Source organism: Mus pahari, chromosome 11, assembly GCF_900095145.1.
Source record: "Mus pahari chromosome 11, PAHARI_EIJ_v1.1, whole genome shotgun sequence".
NCBI lineage: Eukaryota > Metazoa > Chordata > Mammalia > Rodentia > Muridae > Mus > Mus pahari.
Window position 1 is genome coordinate 7,653,511 of NC_034600.1, and position 22,004 is coordinate 7,675,514.

The following is a 22,004-nucleotide window of genomic DNA, read 5'->3' on the forward strand; positions in this document are numbered from 1 at the left end:
CTCTGCCTCCCGAGTGCTGGGATTAAAGGCATGAGCCACCACACCCAGCCTGCTTTTTTATTCTTGATAAATTCTTATCAAGAATAAGCTAGTAAGCCTTGTATAGTGGGACAGGACTGTAATCGTAGCACTCAAAAGATTGGATATGGGAGTTTGAAGCCTGCCTGGGCTCTTCAGTGAAATCCTGTTTCTTGTTTGTTTGTTTGTTTTTAATATTTTATTAGATATTTTCTTTATTTACATTTCAAATGTTATCCCCTTTCCTAGTTTCCCCTCCAAAAATCCCCTATCCACTACCCCCTCCCCCTGCTCCTCAACCCACCCACTCCCGTTCCTGGTCCTGGCATTCCCCTATATTTGGGAGGAGAGCCTTCACAGGACCAAGGACCTCTCCTCCCATTGATGACCGACTAGGCCATCCTCTGCTACAAATATAGCTAGAGCTGCAAGTTCCACATGTGAAACCCTGTTTCTTGATGATGGTATTTGTTCACTATTAGCTAGTTAGAAGTGAAGAGCTGGGCAGACAAGCAGCACATTTCCCTTCTACCTAATTCTTGAATTTATCTGGAAATGTGAGCTTCTTTTCAACACTCTTTTAGAATCTTTTTGACATCTTTTGGGGGTTTGCACTATGATGAAAAGCCAGAAAGTAATTATCACACATGAAAAAGAGATTGTTAGTCACCATGTTATGGACAGTTCTCTGCACCTGTATCAAGAAAGGAGAGTTGTTTGCTTTGCTTTGCTTTTTTTGCTTATTTGTTTTGGTGTTTAGGGTATGCAAAAGAGTACAATATGACTTTTCATTCCAAAGGGCAAACAATCTCTTATAGATAGGTCTTCTAATGAGAAGAGACAAAAAGAAAGAAAGAGAAAGAAAGAAAGAAAGAAAGAAAGAAAGAAAGAAAGAAAGAAAGAAAGAAAGAAAGAAAGAAAGAAAGAAAGAAAGAAAGAGAGAAAGAAAGAGAGAAAGAAAGAAAGAAAGAAAGAAAGAGGGGGAGGGAGGGAGGGAGGGAGGGAGGGAAGGAAGGAAGGAAGGAAGGAAGGAAGGAAGGAAGGAAGGAAGGAAGGAAGGAAGGAAACCCAACAAACAAAATTAGAGAATAAGAACGTATTGTTGTTCGCGGAGATCTCTAAGTGCCGGTGTGAAAATCTCCAAGAAACTACAAGAGTTTTAGGACCTCAGTTTCATAAAAAACACAGAATTGTTCTTGGATTATACTTTCTTAATGTTCAAGCAGCTTCTCTCTGAATCCCACAAGTATACATCAGAGCCATGATGGGTCCTGCCTCAGACTATTTTCCTTTGTAATTGTGAAATACAACAATATCTATTCAGTGAATATAGGTGTTAGGTTAAAAAGCTAACTCAGACCCACCTCTTCCAATTATAATAAGTTAGGTAGGTTGCTTGTAAATTAGCAGGGTCTCTGATTCCTCATTCATTGAGTGGGTTGTTTAGAGTGATTATTACAATAATTTTTATTGACATCTCTCCATCTGTATCACTCAACTTAACAAGAATTTACTTGTCCTTCAAGAGACCTTACCTCCACAAAAACTTCTAGACTTTTTTCATTTTTTAAAGGTCATGACCAACATATCCAAATTAGCAACTACTAATTCTCTAATTGCTTTGCTGTGTGTTGGTTCATTCACATTTATACAGAAAACTTCCCCAGGAAACCATAAAGTTTAATATTTAAACTTTCCACAATGTTACACTTATCTGATATTCAATGACTAATCATTTAAACTGAACCTGAACAAAAATACAGAAAACATGTACACAGTGGTAAGCCTCCCAAAGGATGACTTTCATCAGTCTCCTTCAAACTATTCTTATGGCCAGCACAACCTGACCATCTGGTTTATATCAGCATAATCAATCAAAATTTCTGTTGGACAGTGCTACTCTAGAATGTAGGAGGATTGTTTCCATGCCTAGTTGAGAAGCTCAAAAGGGAAAAATAATGCAAATAAACATTAATTTGCTATACCATCATATTACCCATTAGTAAAGATTTGATTCCCAATAAAATAAGGGGTGAGAAAATTTTACCTAAAATGAAGATAATAATCTTCTACTAGAAAAGGGGACAGAAATTAGACATTTCAAAACTCCCCCAGCCTTTGGATGTCATCAGAATTCTTAGTAAGAGGAGACTAAGTTAGGATGTCCTGTGGGTGGGGATTTACCCACCCTCACCGGAAAAGCAGTAGGATACAGGCTTAACTTGTTCTAGGCAAACCTCCCCCATTTCCATCTTCACTCCGCCCCCAAATAACTAAGATGTTAGATGTGTGTTAAGTTCTTCCCTAGAGAAAGAAAGAAAACAAGAAAGGTTCACACAGAAGTGTTCTCCAGACTATATTTCACTTAGATATTTGAGTCAGGTATTTTTATAAGAAAACATGAAGCTTTTATTTTGCCCTGTAAAAGTACATTTCTTAATTCACCCCTTGTTATTGCCTTAATTTCCTTACTCAATTAATTTAAGTGAACTGGCACTATATGAACACCAAAGTAACAGGTGGAAACCATGGGTTAACAAAACTAATACTAGTGGGCTGAAATTAGGACAACCTACAAAGTGATCTGATGAAACTAGACTTGATATTCAGGCTTTTATTTAATATCCACACTACAGAAAGAATTTCTTCTGAGACTTTCATAGCAATCATTCATAGAATGCTTGAGGGTCTGGAAAAGGGGGGATTTACTAAGGTGGATATAGAATTAGAGACAATTAAGGCCCAAAGTGTATTTAAAGGCTAGAAAAATACCATGTAAATACTTATTTTAAAAAATCCAGAAAGACAATGGTAGGGCTTTACAATAATGAATGTCTCGATTTTTAAAACAAAAAGGGATATCTTTACAGAGTGCCTATCCCTGCTTTTAAATCGTTCACTTGTTCTTTTTGTTTAGTTTTTGCTGTTGTTTTCTGAGACAGGTCTTGGTTTGAAGCCCAGGCTGGCCTAGAACCTACCTCCCACAGTCAATCTCCGAGCCTCAACTTGGCAATTGTTTGCTTTTTGTCTTGTGTTTCTGATCATCCAATTAATTGACCTTCTCAGGGGAAACCTATCTAGTCTATCCACGCACAGCTTAAAGAAGATTGCTGTAGGCACCCTCCTTTAGCCATGCCCACACAGTGTAAACTGAAGTGGAAAGTAAGTGGAAAGTAAGCCGAACTTTCTTACACTTTGGCCTCTACCTCCTCCATTTAACCTCAGTAAGACCTCCTGGCCTAAATAAAACCAAGGCAGGTTTTCTCACAGCCCTGCCAAATGAAAGACAGATCTCAAAGAAGACTCAGTGGTATCACTGTTTCTTTTCACCTACATCAAGGTCAGTTATACTCTTCAAGGGCCTTTTAAAGAAGAAACCCCAAACAGTATGGTTTTCCCAGGCCCCGTAAAAAGGCTTAATAACCCTGATCATATGATGAGCTCCAGTGCATATTCCATTCCTTTGAAGTCACATACATGTATGAGTTGATTTTGAAAGACTCTTGAGGTCCAACTTAAAACACATTTAATACACTGGTATAATTTTGTGCTTAAGTTGTTCCACACAGTCTCACACAGCTACTGAAGACTACAGCCGACTTGATAATTTCAAGTCTGGAATTATAAATAAATAAATAAATAAATAAACCTCTGCTCCACCCCAGTACTGAACTTCCTTTTAAGGAAAAGCTCTCTTGAAACTGCCTACGGTGCCTGCCCCACAAGACCCAAAACTTGTGCAGCTGACAGGAAACAAAATCCGTACTTGGTCATCTGTCCTGCCTTCACCCCTACCGAATGGGGATCTTCATTTCCTTCGGACCACAAGAACAGTTTGGCGGTTAGTGTGTTCGGTCCACTATTACCCCTCAAGGGGCGGGGTTCCGACTTAGGGTCACTTGGTAACCTTGACACCCAATGAGCAGGGTTCAGCCCCAAATCGGTCCAGCCAATCGCCGCAGGAGAGCCGAGACATGACGTCAGATAAGATTAACTCGACGCGTCACCCCGACGTCAACCTCTCCTCTGTCGGACGTCCCGTCCTGGGAGCAAAACTCCTGCGACTTTGGGCCCCGCCCCCTTGGGGTGAAGAGCAGCCAATGAAGGAGGCTCTATGGGGATGCAGACCAATGAACAGAGGCCAGGGCGGGGTGCGGGCTCGAGGGTGGGGCGGCCCTCAGCGGTGGAAGCCCGAGGTCTAGCTGCGCGCAGTCTATGACAGTACGTCAGCAGCGGGATGGCCGTAGCTGTGGCGGCGGCTGCAGGAGCCCGAGCAGCCGCGGCCGCAGTGGAGGCTGGAGCCCGAGCGGCGTCCGCGGTGGCACCCCGGGGAGTTTAAGATGGCGGCGGGGGGGGCTGCGGGACTGCGGGAGGAGCAGCGGTACGGGCTGGCGTGCGGGCGGCTGGGGCAGGACAACATCACCGTGCTGCATGTGAAGCTCACCGAGACGGCGATCCGGGCGCTGGAGACTTACCAGAGCCACAAGGTGAGCGGCCGGCCGGGCAGCGCTCGGGGAGGCGGCGGCCACGGATCTTTCTGCCGGGCGCCTGGCGCCCGGCCGGTGGGGCGCTGGCTCCCGCTGCTGCCTCGGCACCCGCCGAAGGGAACGAGGCCAGCCGGGGGGCGCCGACGCCGCGGTACGGGGCCTCTGGATCGAGGGCGCGGGCGGGCGGCCCCTTGTGGCGGGGTCGGCCTGGCTGGGGCTGCGCGGTCGCTGCGGGACTTTCCGACAGCGCCCGTGGGGTTCATGGCTTGTTTGGTCCGGAGGAGGAACCGGGTCCTTGGGAGAGAAGTGTGGCGACCGCCCTACCCTCGGAGGGGGCGCACGCAGCTACCAGTAAAGAAGCGAGGATCGGAGGCCGCGAGCGATCAGAGTTTTCTGGGAAACGCGGAGGGATGGCTGAGTCGCTGAGCGAGGGGCAGCGGCACTCCGTGGGGGTGAGGACCTAACTAGTACTCTCAGGGACTCGGAGACACTGGCACCCCGATTGCAGGCGAGAGTGTACATGGTGTACTCGGGAAGGCCGGGACACTGGCGCTGCGAGGGGGGGGAGGGGGACACACCTTGCACTCTCCGGGACTCGGGGACTCCGGCTCTGTGGGTTGGGTTCCTGGAGACACACCGCATACCGAGTGGCCACAAACCGACACCTCATCTCGGGGAGAGACACCAGAAGACTCAAAATCAACTAGAGCCTGAAAGAAGACGGCAGGGTCTGGGAAAAGGAATTCTCAGAAGCTCCGCGTAGCCGAAAGGTGCTCTGCGTCCTGTACTGGCTCGCTGTCTGTTGGCTAGGAGCGAGCCCGGAGGTTGCGGGGAGACAGATGGCTGACTGGATGAGATTCTGCTCTTTTCCTGGGCCCCAGAGAGAGAAACCTGCGGTCTCCGCCTCGTCCCATACTCAGAGCGCTTGCCTCCACTACAGGAAGAGGCTCCAAGGCACATACCCTGTGTAGCTGGAGTTCAACCCAGGAACTTTCACACAGAAAGGCACCGTAATGACAGTTTAACCAGATGGGGGTATAAGGAAGCTGATTATGGACATGTAAAAGGGAGTGGGGGAGTAGGAAGACAAAAGTGGACATGTTGCCGAAGGGAAAGACTATACCATATGGAAAAACCAGGGGCATTTTGTTCAGAGAAAAGAAACAGAAACAGCTACACCCAACAGGATTTTCTAACAACTTCAGTGCCTACTAAAGAATATATATATTCCAATATGTCTCATAAAACAGGCGCAGAGGGACACCCGACTCGGACCTCACATACTTGGATAAAAGTGGAGAAAAGAATTAACATCTGTTGAGTTCCTACTAGTGCCAGGCACTTTAAATACATACAGAGAAAAATAGTCTTAGGCAGAGCTTCCAGAAGCTCCCACACACATGCATACACACAGAGAACATAAACAGTTGTGTACATCTTGGGAGTTTATGAGTTCACATGGCAGAAAAGGAAAGATCCAGAGCATATGCTCTCAGAGGCTCCCAAAGAATTGACTGGACACGTGTTATGCACAGAGAAGCATATGGTGGAAAATAATGACAAGTTTTATGGAGATTAAGGGGAAGACAACAGGGAGGAGTGCAAATATATGGAGAAATACACCTTCCACCCAGGGATAAGACCTCAAATAAGGCTTGGAGAGCAGTGTAGAGCCACCAATAAAGACACTAAGATACAAATAACAAAACTGAATGTGCTAGTAACTACTCTCCAGACAGGTTCACAAGCAAGAAAGAGGCCAGTACCAGCATGAAGTGGGAGGCCCATCTGGGTAAAGCCAGGCAGGAAGGCAAGGGGGCAAGGCTGACAGAGAAACTCAGCCCTGCAAGATGGAGAGTTAAGGTTGTGGGTTCCAGGGGCATAGGAAGCAATGACATTGGGAAGAAGTGAGGTCAGGGGGACATAAGGAGAGGAAGAAGAGGTGCCCAGACCTGGGAATATGGAAAGGCTGAGGCTAAGATAGAGTGGGGGCTGGGGTGGGCATGGGGATCAGCCCCTTTAGGAAACAACAGGCAAACTGTACAGTTGAGCAGGGACATTGCACCACACACTGGTTCAGGGAATTGGTGAAGAGGTTCACTTGAAAAAAAAGAGAAGGTGCTGCCCAGGATAACTGAAGGGACAGACCACCCCCGACCCCAGTGTCCAATGGGGCCCTGGAAGGGAGTTTGTTTTCTTACCTTTGTGTGGCCTTCATTTCTGTCTGGTGTTTTCATACTTGGAATTAAGGTTAGAGTGCCCAGCTCACCTCTGTTTATATGTCATTATTTTAACAGAGACAGAATATCAAATCTTGTTTCTGTGTCAGCTCTCTGCTTAGATGCTGTTTTAATGTTGCTTGTTTTAATTACTGAAGTCTGTGGCTTTATTCTGAACTGTCCTTAGTCTCTGTTACAGTCTTCACCCATTTTCCACTTCTGGCATATAAATTAGTACATTGACTCAGTCCTTGGGTCTCCATTTTTCTAAATGTGGCATGCTGCGGGTGGGTGGGGTTGAACGAGCTGACTCAGCCTTTTCTTTAGACTTGCTTTGCTCTCAGTTAACCAGCTCCTGTCCTTAGTTGGGTCTCTTAAGCTATACTTTGGGGGTTTTGTTAGTTTGTTTGTTTTTGTTTTTTGTTTTTTAAATAAAAACACTTGTTAAGAGGCTTCGGGATTGAGTCTAACTTAGGGTGAAAATGACAACCTTGTAGGAAAATGGGAAGAAGTTAAAGCAGGGTACTCTGGAATATGTAGCATAAACCTATGGGCATGCCTGGGTACCTTTCCAGGGCTGACACAGTAACAGTTGATAGCAATGGGCATCTGCCTGAACCCTTTTATTCTCTAGTGGAAACATATTTATTTGGTCTTTGTTTTACTTTCCATCATTAGAAGTAGGGTTTGTGACTTTAAATTGTAACTGCTTTTTGAGACTGTCAGCTTGTGCTAGATAAGAGAAAGCTTTGGGATGGTTCAGCTTATCCTCCCTCTGGACTGGAAATGATTTTCTTTTCTTACATAAAACTGTTCTTACCATGTCTGTGCTAATAGAGTAGGGTACTTGGTGACAAATGGCTACCAAGAAGCTTTGGTTTATAAAGAAATGATGAATTTTTAAGAACTTTGTAAGGGCCTAAAGTGTTAACTTTATTTGCTAAATTGAGCATCAGGAGTTATTTTGTCCATATTATTTTGTCTGTTTCATTTATTCTTTTAAATAATCATTTAGCATAAAGCTTCACTGAGAGTTAGGAATGTATAAGCTATGATTTAGGCAAATTATATAATTCTGTGAATAATAATTAAGTAAATATACTAAGTTCTCAGAGCTTATCAAAACAGAATCTGATGGAGATACTGAAATTTTGCTTTTCTTCAGATCTCAATTCTTCATTGTTTCAAATTTGCAGTTTTCAGAGAAGAGATCTGAAGATTGTAAATGGGCATGGGATGTCAAGAGGCACAGGTGGAGGGCATGTCTGCTGACACACACCTGGAATAGGGAACCAGTTTAAAGAATGCTTTATATTACTATATTATATTTTCCCCAAATGTCAAACTATATTAAAGTATATTAATTGTACTTTAAAATTAAAGTACATTTTAGCTGACTTGCTTATTTTTAGCATTTTTTCTTTTCACATTTTAATAATATACTTAGATAGGAAAACATTTTCCAAATGCTGTTTTTAGATTTTGTTATTGCTGAGCCCATAAATTTGGTCTTTTTTTAAAATTTTTTTTATTATTATTCTGAGACTGCACACTGAATGTAGGGCCTCACAGATGCTAGGCATGCACTCTTTCAACCACTGAACTAGATAGAGCCCAAACCCCTTTTGGAAAAAGAATCTTCTGTATTCCAGGCTGGCCTAAAAAATACTGTATCGATGAGGATGGCCTTGAACTTCTGACCCTCTTGCTTCCACCTACCAAGTACTAGAATGGCAGGCCATGTAGCACTGCGTACTGTTTGAAGTAGTGTTGGTATCTAACACAAGGCTTCCTGTGTTAGGCAGGTGCTATGCCACCAGTGGAGTTGGTGGAGTTGGTTGTTAGTTCCAGCAGCTAATCTGCCTCTTCTGCTGTTTGCCCTTTTGGGACAGAACCTTACTGAGTTACTAGGACTGGCCTTGAACTCCCTATGTAGCTCAATCAGGTCTTAATTGTTACTCTTTTCCTTCAGCCTTTTATAAAAAATGTTTGACAAAATGATCAAAAGTAGCCAAGCAATTGTGGTGCACACCTTTAATCCCAGCACTTGGGAGGCAGAGGCAGATGGATCTTTGAGTGCAAGGCCAGCTGGTCTATAGTTCAAGTTCTAGGTCAGCCAGGGCTACACAGAGAAACCCTGACTCTCAAAACAAAACAAAAAAGCTCAAAAAAAAAAAAAAAAAAAAACCTTCAAAAGTAGTTGTCTCAAATATCATGCTTTCCCAAGTATAACATGAAAGTTGAACGTGGTTATGTCTGAGAGCACAGTTGTTCATTTTCCATCCCTGAAGATCAGGTAGCTACTGCCTTTTTGTAGGATTCAATTAGTCTTTGTCACCTCTATTGGCTTAAAACTATCATTTTATTATTACTATTTTGCTTTGATTAGTATCATTTAGAAAGTTGGTAGTTTGAAATATTTTTTACAAGTATATTTCTACCTAGTTTAGAGTGAAGAGCTCATCTGTATTTAAAAAATAATATATTCTTTGTAATCAAGACATAAAGAGTCTCAAATCAGCCTCCGATGCTATTGTCCTTCATAGTGAACCCAGGTGGTGAGCCACTTGATTGTTTTCTTCAGTCCTTGCTTTGACAGGTCCCAGGATAGGCTGCCATGCCTCAGGCTTTCTTCCAGATAAATGTTTCAACAATTGATTCACTGTGGTTTAAGACACAGAAAATTATCCCATGCTTCTTACTTCTTGCTCCCTATTAATTATGTCTATTAGTTTTCAGCAATCTACTTTGTAAATCCAGATGTTCTTCTCCGGTTGCCACCTCGGGATTTAGACTTGCTGCCACAGCAGTTGTCAAATGTGCTTATTAAGTGCATCCATGAAGTTTGCTGTAGGTTCTGTTTGTTTGGCTTCCGAAGTGTGGCTAGGTTAATGTAAGTGACACCTGCTTCATCTCAGACTTATTTTCAATCAGCACTTGATCTTCATGGGCTTGATTTTTTTTTTTTTTTTTTTTAAATCAAGGAAAGATAACTGAGTGCCCCAATTCTGTACTACCTAAAATGTTAACCCACATACTCAGTTCTCAAGAAAGGTAGTAGCCAGATTGCCTAAAAAGATAGCCAGGAACCTTGGCACCCAGACTGGGAGGAAAGGAAAAGAACATATGTGAAGGGTTGGAACATGTTCAAAGAAAATCACTGAAAAGGAGTATAGAATTCTTGGAATGGCTTCCAGGGACTCTCACTGAGGACAGTCCCTAGGTTCCCCCTTTCCACTTGTTCCTTGCACACTCAGGGAGTATTACAGAAGCTGTGCTGTAGGACTTGCCAAGCAGTTGATGGTAGAGTCAGAGGAAGTCAGTGCTGGGTCATTTTTAACAATTTGCCGTGAACCTTTGCTTTGTCATTAACAGGCTCTGGAGCTGGCACCACCATCCAGCCACGTTGGGCCAAGTATATGTGTAATGTTTGAGAAGATCTCTCTAAAATATAGTATGATTTCTGCTTTTACAGTAAGGAAAAGAAAGTATGTAAATTAATCCCACATTTAACTCTCCTACATACCACACAGCTGTATAGAACATTTCCTATGACCTAAGCAGAAATGTGTATAACAAATTAATGGCTATGTTTCTACTGCCAAATTAAATCAAAAAGACATGGCATAATTCAGCATTGCCAGACAGTACTGCTTGCTTTGTTTTATTATTTTTTTAATCTTTTTTTAAAAATGTGATTCTTCTTTCCTGAATATCTAGCATCTGTAATTCCTGCTGCTCTCAGGAAGAATGTTAAACGCCGGTAAGAACTGGTTTAAGAGTTTCTACTAGTTCTTTGCCTTCACAGTCCAAACCTCTCTCAAATTGCTATGGCTGTGTAACAGAAGACATTAGAGGATGTTAATCTACAAGCTACTTAAAAACTTAATAGTCAGATCAGCACCTTGCATTGACCTCTGTTCTATGGGCATTTGGCTACTGGCCTCATAGTAGCTATATCATTAGACTACATGGACTTCTTTGCTTCCTGGAGTCTTTTGTGTTATTAGTTTAGAAATTAGCCTTAGTTAGTAAAGGACTTGAGTGTTAAGATTTTTAGTGACTAGAAACTGGTCTAGTGGACCACGTGTCCATCAGAGGGAGTGTCAAAAATAAGAAACAATGGTAGAAAAAAAGCTGGGGCAGTTTCTGAGATTTGGCAGAAAGAACCAGTGCCTCTTAACCTGCAGTAAGGGAAGGAAAAAAAATAAATAAAATAGCTGGGTGTAAGGGAGCACCCGCAGGCTGGAGCAGGTTGATGACCCTCCCACGTGTTTGTACTTTGTTCTTCATTACTGTGGGGAGACTGAGTGGAAATTCAAGGTGCTTTGAGTGGGGCTTTCAAATTCTATGCTTGGTGTTCAAAATGACTGTAATATGAATCTGGAAGTAAGTAGATGGGTTAGGAAGGTGTGTGGTGGGGCGAGTCAGAGATGATTGTGGTGTCTAGACTAGGCTACTGTTGGTATCTATTAGAGATTTTAAAGGAGGAGGATCAATTTGGAATTTCTCGGCATTGATACTAGTCAGGGTACCCTTAGGAAAGGGAAAGTCAAAAAAAAAAAACAAAAAAAAAAAAAAAACGGTTGGGTACATGAGATAGAAGCAGGAGATGACTAAGGCACTACAGTGACTAAGTACTATTTTTGGTGAACATTCATTCCATCTTTTGCTTGGTAATCAAAAGAATTCCAGGTTGATTAGATATTTTGTGTCCATGAGAAGCCCTGTGTGGTGATGCATGCCTTTTATCCTAGCACTTGGGAGGCAAAGGCAGATGAATCGCTGTGAGTTCAAGGCCAGCCTGGATGTATATAGTGAGTCTAGGACAGCCAGAGCTGCAGAAACTAGACACTGTCTTAGAGAGAGACAGAAACTAGAGTCTCTGTCTTGGGAAGCGGGGGCAGGCAGGCAGACAGAAATATAGGTGAGAATCTGAGGCAGATAGTTTTGTTTAATATGCCATGTCTTTTCCTCCATAGGAAGGAAATTGTGGATGTTGTTGATATCTTAGGAAAGTGGAACAGGGCTTTTACATTCTTATAGATTTCCTTTATTTAATAATCTCTATAAATTACCTTTAATGTACCCATTATGGGACATAGATAATATGAAAATCTAATTTAATTTTTGCATGAAATTCAGAACTTTTGTGTGTTCTGTTATTAGTGATTACTAAAACTAAAAAATCCTGTATACTATGAGTAGATTAACATTTAAGTGTCATTTTGATATACCCTCATTCCTGAACTAAAAAATCCTGTATACTATGAGTAGATTAACATTTAAGTGTCATTTTGATATACCCTCGTTCCTGGTGTTTGGGGTTTGACTCTGGGAGGAGACTTATGTTTGCTTGCTGTACCATTTACCAGAAAGGGGAGGGGGAGGGGGAAGGAGGAGGGAGAATGGGGGAGGGGGAGGGAGGAGAGGTCCTTAATTGTTTGTCTTTGAGAGTTAAATACTACCCTGAGCTGATTGAATGTGCTTGATTAATGAGGGTAACCTCAGCTTGAACACTCAACAGCAAACAGGATTGAACTTTTTCTTCTAAGGTTGGCCTAGAGTCGTGGTTCTCAACCTTATTAATGCTGAGACCTTTAAATGCAGTTCCTTGTGCTGTGGTGGCCTCTAATGATACAATTATTTTTGTTGTTACTTTATAACTGTAATTTTACTACTGTTATGATCATAATACAAATATCTGTGTTTTCTGATGGTGTTTGGCAACACCCTAGGTATTCTCAATCCACAGGTTGAAAACCACTGGTCTAGAGAGTTTAATATACTTATCTGGGCACTAAAGTGTTAGCATATCTTTCACATTTTTATATCTATTTATTTACTGTATGTTTGCCTGTGTATGTGTGGATTTGAATGTGGAGATCAGGGGACACCTTGTGTTGTGAGTCAGTTTTTTCCTTTTATTGTAAGGGTCCTGGAGTTCAAATTTAAGTTGTCAGGCTTGGTAGCAAGAACCTTTACTCAATGAACTTTCTCACTAGCCTGTGTGTGTCTTTAGGTAACTGAACCACTATTTCCTCAAAGGACCAGGAAAGGGACCCATATCATAAAAACTCAGTTGGATATTTTTTTTTTCCTGTAATGAAAGATAGAGGAGCCACAGTTACAGCTAGTATATCTATTTATATCTATATCATATAAATAATATATATATTCATTCTGTAAACATTTTCATCTTTGGACCTTCCCAGGCATAGAACTGATTTACTGAAAATACAAAACTAAGTAGATAGTCCTTGCCAACAGTAAAGTGGTTGTCACTTAAAAGAAATTAAGTAAACATGTGAAAACATATACATACACACACACACACACACACACACACACACACACACACACACACATATCTATGATAAAAGGAGATGTTTGAAAAAGTGGTATTTTCCTTTGTCATCTGTTAAGCCCACTATCTTTACCACACTCCTGAAACTGTACCTGCCCAGGTGTCATTTCCAGACATCTCCATCCCTACAGTCCAACTCCAGACATGAGAAGGCAGGCATTTCATCCCACTGACCATACCTCTGTATTACAAACCATCGCAGGACACCCCAAGCCCCTGTTGCCTCTGTCTTCTGCTGACCACTCTTTACTTAGCTCCTCCCTGCATGTTGTCACAGGGCTCGGCTCTCCTGTCTCTTCACTCTCTCTAGGTGAGTATATCTAATTCTGAGGATTTAAATATCAGCTGTAGACTAATGAATTACAAACACTTATCTCCAGATCACACTTTTTCAAAGTGGGTGTGGTGACTTTTGCCTATAATCCCAGCACACAAGAAGACAGGTAAAAAATCAATACAAACTTGACTCTAACCTTATCTACACAGCAAGTTCTCTATCTCAAAACTATAATGATAGAAATAACATTTCCTTGTCTGAGGCCAGTCTGAGCTACATAGTGAGTTCCAGGCCTGCTAGGGCTACATTCTGAAAACCTGTCTTAAAAAAATATGTATATATATATTTTTTAAAAGTGTATTCAATTTTAGGTACTTTAAAAAATTATTTGCATCCCAAATGCTGTGTCATTACCCCCCTCACTGAGTCCTCCCTTCTCCTTCTCTTCTGAGAAGGTGGGGACCCCATGGCTATCCCCCCATCCTAGCTCATCAAGTCTGCAAGATTAGAAACATCCTCTTCCACTGAGGCCAGGCAAGGCAGCCCTGTTGGGGAAAGGATACCACAGTCAGGCTACAGCTTTAGGCAAATAGGCACTTTTAACAGATTACCCATTCTAACATTTAGTAGACACCTCAAAGTTGTAATCAAATATAACTCTTTTACTGTTTGACAATTTGTATATTCACATAATTAACTTTAGTAATTTTTTTTTTTCACCACCCAATCATCTTCCCTCTCTAGCTTGGTTTCACTTCTTAATCTGGTATCACCCATTTCAGTTAATGACCACATTTTCCAGTTGTCTAGAGCTAACTCATAGCCCTTGATTTGTCTCTTCTATTGGGACATTTAGTCTATTATCAGGTCATGTCAGTCTTAAAATATCAAGACACTGATCCCATTACCACTATCATCCTTCCCCACTTTGACTCTTCAGGACCACTTCCCTGGGCTAGCGGGTGTCATTTGAGTTTGTCTCCACTATTTTCCTGAGAGCCTGTTAGATCCAGCTCACAGAGTGGGTTTTTAATAAGTTGAATATGATCACACACTTTCCCTGTGCCAAGTCCTACAATGGCCTCCATTGTGATGCAGAACTTTTAATAATCTTGTACTATTTTACTACTAATCTTCCAGCAATCATGATTCCTGGGGACAAGGCCTTATTTGCAAGTTGTATTTGGCATTAAGTTTATTATACAATTACAAACCCCACATTAGGTTCCTAAGGGGAAATGATGGGATTATACTTCAAGTATTGCTGGTTAAAGGGTTGGGTCACAGTTAACTAACTTTTTGGTTGATTTTTCAGCTCAGACTCCTGTCATCCATGTTCTCTTAAGAGATGTTTGAAATCCTAAGATTTAGGGCAGTTTTGTTTGTTTTCGTTTGTTTGTTTGTTTGTTTTTTAATTTGTCCTGTGTGAAATAACTACAGCTTTTCAAAAGCTCTATTTCAAAACAAGGACTGAGTTATATAGATTTGGTTTTTTTGCCCTATTCTTACTTCTGTTTTGGTTATTTCTTTTTTGTGCTGCAGTAGATAAAAAGAAATTACCACCTAAAATGTTTAGTCTTGGTTCACTCTCAGATCTGTAAAAACCTTTCTGAGATTGGGTTCGCTGACTAGGCAAAGCACACTGGGGTAAAATCAGGGAACTACTGAAAGTAATAGAACCTTCTGGCTAAAAAGCATCAAAAGTAAATGTCCTTGCTATTTCCCCTTGTGTTCTAAGTTGGATGGAGACATCATATCCCTATCTTGCTTATTGCTCAAGTGATGATCAATTAAATTTTAGAGAAATGGTTCTTAACCTGTGTGTGGGTCTTGACCCCTTTGGCCAACTTCTATGTCCAAAAATATTTATGTTGTGATTCTTAAGAGTAGCAAAGTTACAGTTATGAAGTAGCAATGAAAGTAATTTTCTGGTTGGAGGTCATCATAACATGAGGGGCAATATTAAAGGATTTCAGCATTAGGAATTGTGAGAACCACTGCCCTAGAGTTACTGGAGTTTTTTCAAAAGAGCCACTTTCTGCAAATATTTAATTAAGGCTAAACAACCAAGAATCTATCAATACCTATTCCTAAATGGGAATGTATTTAGTGTATTAAGCATTACTGTAAAGCATGCTGTATCATATTGAACCACCTAGAATTATCTTTTAAAATTGACTTTCCTTTTACATTTTATTTTAAATATTCAATGATTTGAGCATTATTACTTTTCATGTGTGGAGTGCATGCATTATGTATGTGCCTAACTATACACTCTCCCATGTAAATATGTAAAAAAAAAAATCAGAGCTTGACATCAGATGTCTTCTTTAGTCACTTTCTGTTTTATTTACTTGTTTGATTGTTTTGAGACAGTAGTGTGCTTTGAAACTGAAGCTTGTGGGTGCAGTTATCAGGCTAGCCCGTGAGCCCCTGGGGCCACCCATCTCCACCCCACCCCACCCCCACCACCCCTGTGCTAGGGTTCCAAGCATTCATGACCATGCCTGGATCTGTTGTGGGTGTAGGGCATCTTAACTCATGCCTTCATGTGTGCACAGTAAGCTCTTTACCCACTTAGCCATCTCCCGAGCCCTGAACATCACTCTTTTAACAATAACTAGGCAAACAAAAAACAGAAACAAAACCTTCTTGGAAAAAAAAAAAAATGAGCACATTTGAAACATTTGTTTAAAATAGCACTTACTTTTAGAACATCTATTCCTGATAGCAAGTCTAGTTTGGGATGATCACATCAATATGTTTATAAGATTCACTTTGCAGTGGCAGACAGTAGAAAAGAACCACTGAAGGCTATGAGACATGCTGAGAGTGGTGCCTGACAGGCTGGCTAGCCAGCTGAATAATTAGAAAGGCCTCTTTTTGGTGATAAATGCCTGAAATGGACCATGACCCTCCAAAGGAGACTAAAATTTTAATTTGAGGGGGTCTGCAGCAGACAGACTTGAGTAGATGCCCGTTAGCCCAGAGCCACCTTGATAATCGTTTTTCTCTGGTGACTGGTACTCGAACTGTTTATCAACACTCCTTATCATTACACCTTGGGAATATCTGTGGGTTCAACGTCTCCTGTTGGCTTCCAATGCAAGTCATACTAATTCAGAGTCTTCTAAAGCATCCCTTGGAGCTATTTTCAAGCCATTTCCCAGCCTTCTGCTATCCATGTACCATAGGCCATCTTTCTTCCTGTTTTAAAAGCTGTCCTCCTTCAAAAAAAAAAAAAAATTTCTTTTTAAATTTTTTTTATTTTTATTTTTTTCTGGCATTTTCTTATTGGTTATTTTATTTATTTACATTTCAAATGTTATCCTTCTTCCCTGTTTCCCCTCCACAACCCCCTTATCCTATCCTCTTACCCCCCCCCCCTGTTTCTATGTGGGTACTCCCCCACCTACCCACCCACTCCTGCCTCAGAGCCCTAACATTCCCCTACACTGGGTCATCAAACTTCCACAGGACCAAGGGCCTCCCCTCCCATTGATGCCAGATAAGGCAATCCTCTGCTAACAGATGTAGATGGAGCCATGGGTCCCTCCATGTGTACTCTTTGGTGGTTTAGTCCTAGGAGCTCTGGGAGGTCTGGTTGGTTGATATTATTGTGCTTCTGATGGGGTTACAAACCCCTTCAGCTTCTTCAGTCCTTCCCCTAACTCCTCCTTTGGGGTATCCATACTCAGTCCAGTGGTTGGCTGAAAGCATCTTTATCTGTATTGGTCAGGCTCTGGCAGAGCCTCTCACAGGGAACAGCAGGCTCAACAGCTTTCATTTTTCTTCTTTTTGTTTTTTTCCAGATAACTTTCTTATTCAGAAACTGTAAGAGCATTTAATTGTTTATCACATTGAAGATAAGGTTTAAGTATCATCAGTAAGAGATTAAGGAGGGTTGGGATAAGGTTATTTAACAGGGCAATACATTTTCTGAGCAGAGATTTTAAAGTCTGACATTTAAGCTGTCTTACCTACTGTGGCTGACAGAAATGAAAAACACAGATGTCAAGGGCAGGAGAGCTTAGGCAAGAATCACTAGCTCTGGTTTCTGTTCTTCATTTTGTTTCATGTATATCAGAACTCTGTATTGAAGACCTACCATTGCCCATAGAGTGACCTTTGCTTTTTCCTAAAGAAAGTTTTTCCCATGAGTGTGTGTTTGTGTGTGTGTGTGTGTGTTTCTAAGAACCTAGTCAAGATCTACCTTTCTCGTAGTCTCCTTGGCTTTCCTACTGTCTGTTCTAAGTTGTATTCCTTACTAGTCACCTAGTAAACTTGCTCTTTCTCAGGTTTTCCCATCCTATAGTGTGAATTCCTGCATAGCGGATTAGGCCTCCATACTCTCTCTCATCTCCCACAGCAGAGGTATGGGTAGGAGAGGGTAGGATGAAAAGGTAGCAGTATGGAGTAAGCCAAGTCTTAGGTTCTCATCGGCTTAGTTATTAACACACGGGCTAGGGATGGAGGAGAGAGCATCAGCTATGGGGTTTCCAAGTTTTCTGTATTTGGAGTTCTGTGATTTTAATTGAAAGTAATTGACTAACAGAATGTAATGTGGTAGAGTGAGAGGAAATTGTTAAGTTAGTTCTGAGGTTGTGAGCCTGAAGATCCAAGAAACATTCTCAGAAAAGTAGTAGAGTTGCCAGGTTGGTCAGAGAGTTACATTAATGCTTGTCAGTGAGTGAACTTTGTTGTCCCTGGGTTTCTAATGAAGACTGTTCTGTAGGCAGTAATAAGTAGCCATCTTTGGGAAGACAGCTGAGGAATGGACATGAGACCCAGTTATCATCCTACAAGTATAGCAGGCCTCCAGGGTGGGGCTGAGTAGAATGAGGAAAGGGCAGGTACTGGTTTTGAAAATAGGGCTGGTGTCTCTTAGCACAAGGAAGAGGTAATATGGAGTGGAAAAGACAGCAATTTGAAAGTAGTTTGCATTTAAGTGGCACAGAAGAGTTGAACTTAATGGAGACTTTCAGTGAGCTGAAGCCATGAGCTGGAGTCCAGGGGCCAGCTCTGAGCAGCCTCCAGGGAAAAGTTCAGTGCTTTAATTAGGAGAGTTGAGAAGGCAGGGCTGATGGAAATACTGAGAACTCTGCCCAGCTGTGGAAGGCCACCCTAATTCCACATTCAGAGGGGTTCCACAGGTTCTGCACACATGGTTTACTTCAGGGAGAGTAAGTTTAGCCATGAAAGATAGTTTGGGGTGAGATTCCCCCATGAAAGAAATGTAACCTGAACTTTTCATAAAAGCCCATAGATTACAAAGACATCCTCTCCACCCCACCTCCCCCAAATCAGCCATTACCTTTTAATTTTTCTTCTTAAAGAACATTACTTTACCTCCACCAAAAAGTGAACTTGGTCACCAGGAAGCCTTTTGATTCTGTCCCTAAGTCTGAGGTTAAATAGTCAGCTTATGGTGGTAGAACTTTAACAGTGTGACTCTAAGATCTAACAGGTAAAATCTAAAATAAAGTGGTATTATTATTATGAAATGGATAATGACCCCGTGAATATTCTGGCCTTAATGATAATTGAATCTCTGAACCTGTAAGCCAGCTCCAATTAAATGTCCTTTATAAGACTTGCCTTGGTAGTGGAAGTGGGTGGGTAGGGGAGCAGGGGTGGGGGTGGGGTATAGGGAACTTTTGGGATAGCATTTGAAATGTAAATAAAGAAAATAATAATAAATAAATTTTAAAAATGGGAAAAAAAAAGACTTGCCTTGGTAATGGTGTCTGTTCACAGCAGTAAAACACTAAGAAGCTGGTAGCAGGAGTTACTATTGCTGTGATTGGTCTAGCCATGCTTTTGTTTGGAAAAGTGTAGATTTGGGGACTTTGGATTTGGAAAATCATGGAATGTTTTAAGTGGGGCTTAATGAGCCATCCTAGTAGGAATATGTAAGGCTTTGTTGTGAGTGATTTGGATTGTGCACACCTGACCCAAGAGGTTTCAGAGGACAAGAATTTCAGCACGTGGCCTGGAGACTGTTTTTGTGGTATTTTGGTGAAGAGTGTGACTGCTTTGGGCCCTTGTCTGAAGAGTTTACCTGAGGCTAAAGTGAAGAGATTTATATTATTTGTATTGACAAAAGAAGTTTCAAAACACGGTCATCAGAGACTTTGTACTGTGGTTAAGTCTCATGAAGAACATTTTGAACAAGTATAGCAGTCTTAGAAAAGGAAAATATAAAATATATGGTTTGAGTATTAAAGGGACACCAGGAAGTGAAATGGAGGCAAATCCTGTGTTCTAGGAGACAGCAGATTAAGGGAGTAGGACTTTGGAGCAAGATCCTACCCAGCTAAATTTAGATTCAGGCATGGTGGGACACACCTTTAATCCTATGGCCATGTGACTCTAGCTTTAGAGAGAAAAATAGAAAGGACTACTGGGACAATAGGTGCAGGTTAGCTGGAACTAAGAAATTAGTGGTGATTAAGAAGAGACCAGCATCACTGAGATGAAATCTGAGAAGTGTTTTCTGAGAGCACAAAGAAGCTGTGTTCCAGAGATAGCCAAGCTTGTACCTCATGCTGCAGCTAATCTTGGTAATGTATAAGAGTGAAGCATGAAGGGGTCATGAAGAGCAGCTGAAAGCTTGGCACTGTGAGAGGCCATGGAAGGCCACTGGTGAAAGTGCAGCCTCAGTTATAGTTGATGGCCCAGTGCTGAGGGTCATGCAAAGGATTTGAGACTTGACACCATGAAGAGAGCCTATGAGAGGCTATCAGTGAAGCCTAGTTGGAGTGGAACACCCCAGAGTATTGGAGATGCCAGTTCCATGGGATGATCACCAAGAACAGCAGCAGCAATGGAGTGAATCATCCTGAGTTTAGAGTGCTACAGAGAATAGAGCTGGACAATTGACACCAACCCTTTGGAGGAGGCCAGAAGATCATGTGTGGATCTAAGACATTGAAACAAGAAGCTATAACATTGAAATTGCCTTGGAAACCCCAAGATGTTCAAGATGCCAGAGCCATGGGATCCCTGCTGAGGAAAGCTGCTAACAGGGAGTGGAATCAGCCCAGGAGAAGAAGCTCGTTGCAGTCAACAAAGGTGAAGGAGTTGGAGATCTGAAAACCGCTTTGGCATCAGACATGGAGATGTGGAGTTTGGAGTTTGTCCAACTGGTTTCCTGTCTTGCTTTGGGTATTACAATTAAGTGATTGGATGGATCTCAATAAGAGACTTTGAGCTTTGGACTTTTAACATTGTTGAGACTTCTATACACTATGGAGACTTTGGAAGTTGGACTAAATGTACTTTTTTATTATGCTACAGTAGATATGGCTCCTCATAGACTCATGTGTTTGAACAAGCCTGTAGGGGCTAGGAAGTGGAATGTGATGGTATGTATAGGTTTGGTCTAGGGAGTGGCACTTTAGGAGGTGTTATTTTGTTGAAGTAGATGTGTCCCTATGGGTATGGGCGTAGGACCCTCATCCTAGCTACCTGGAAGTGAGTCTTCAGAAGCCTTCATATGTAGATGTAGAACTCTCAGCTCTGCCTGCACCATGCCTGCCTGGATGCTGCCATGTTCCCGCCTTGATGATAATGGACTGAACCACTGAATCTGTAAGCTAGCCCCAATTAAATGTGTCATGGTGTCTTTTTGGAGCAGTAAAAACCTAACTAAGACAGTCTAACTAAAATCTACCTTCCTTTCATTTTTTTTTTTTTTTTTATAGAATTTAATTCCTTTTAGACCTTCAATTCAGTTCCAAGGACTCCAAGGGGTGAGTACTATCAATTTATGAAAAAAAAAATCTAATTGTATTAAATACCATAAAGCTTTAAATTTTTGCTTTCATCTTACTCTCTTAATATCAGTCACATATTTTGTGAGCTTCATAATTAAATGAGATTTTCTGTCAGATTTGAAATGTTTGAATTCTCTTTATGTGAAAACAAAAACAAAAACAATTTTTTGCAAATCATAGATGGTTGTGCATTTGAACCTTTTCATTGAAGATTAAACATCACAGTTTTATGGAAATATATTTACAACACTTAAGCAAAGGATTGATTTCATGCAAGTTATGACTACAGTTGTTCCTATTAATAAAATGTAGCTGTGTACTTAATTTTACACAGTAGGAAATGAAATCTATAAATAGAAAATAAGCTTTGCTAGTATAGACACTTTTGTATGTCTGCTTTATTCTACACTAAGGAGTGTAGCTTGGAGGTGGTATACAGGACACTGGGTCCAGTCACCAACACCAAAACCAACAAGCATAATATATAACTTTTAATTAAATGAACCTGTGACTTTTGTGTTTATAATAGATAATTAACTTTATAGGAGTAGCATTAGTGTAGCTATTAAATTTTCTTAGATTTATTAGTTTTATGTGTTTGAATGTTTTACTTTGTGTGTATGTGTATCACATGTATGCCTGGTACACTCAGAGGTGAGAAGAGGGGGGCTGGAGTTATAGACGGATGGCTGTGGATGGAATGGAACCTGGGTTGTCTGCAAAAGCTGCAAGTGCTCCTAACTGTTGAGTCACCTTCCCATCCCTAGTATTATTTTTAATTGTTACTATTAATGTTTAACATTAAGAAACTAACTAGATATTTATTTTGCTTCCTCTCTTGAATTAGTATTTATATTC

General features: G+C 41.3%; 1 protein-coding gene across 1 annotated transcript in view; it reads left to right on the forward strand.

Moving 5' to 3' along the window:
• Positions 1–4,191: 4,191 nt before the first annotated feature.
• The window catches only part of Ell2 (elongation factor for RNA polymerase II 2), a 66,866-nt gene continuing 49,053 nt past the window's right edge, over positions 4,192–22,004 (forward strand). The window contains exons 1-2 of the mRNA XM_021208492.2: positions 4,192–4,505; positions 21,075–21,122. Of these exons, the coding sequence (XP_021064151.1) occupies positions 4,359–4,505; positions 21,075–21,122 (195 nt within the window). The 5' untranslated portion in view covers positions 4,192–4,358. The remainder of the gene's footprint in view (positions 4,506–21,074; positions 21,123–22,004) is intronic.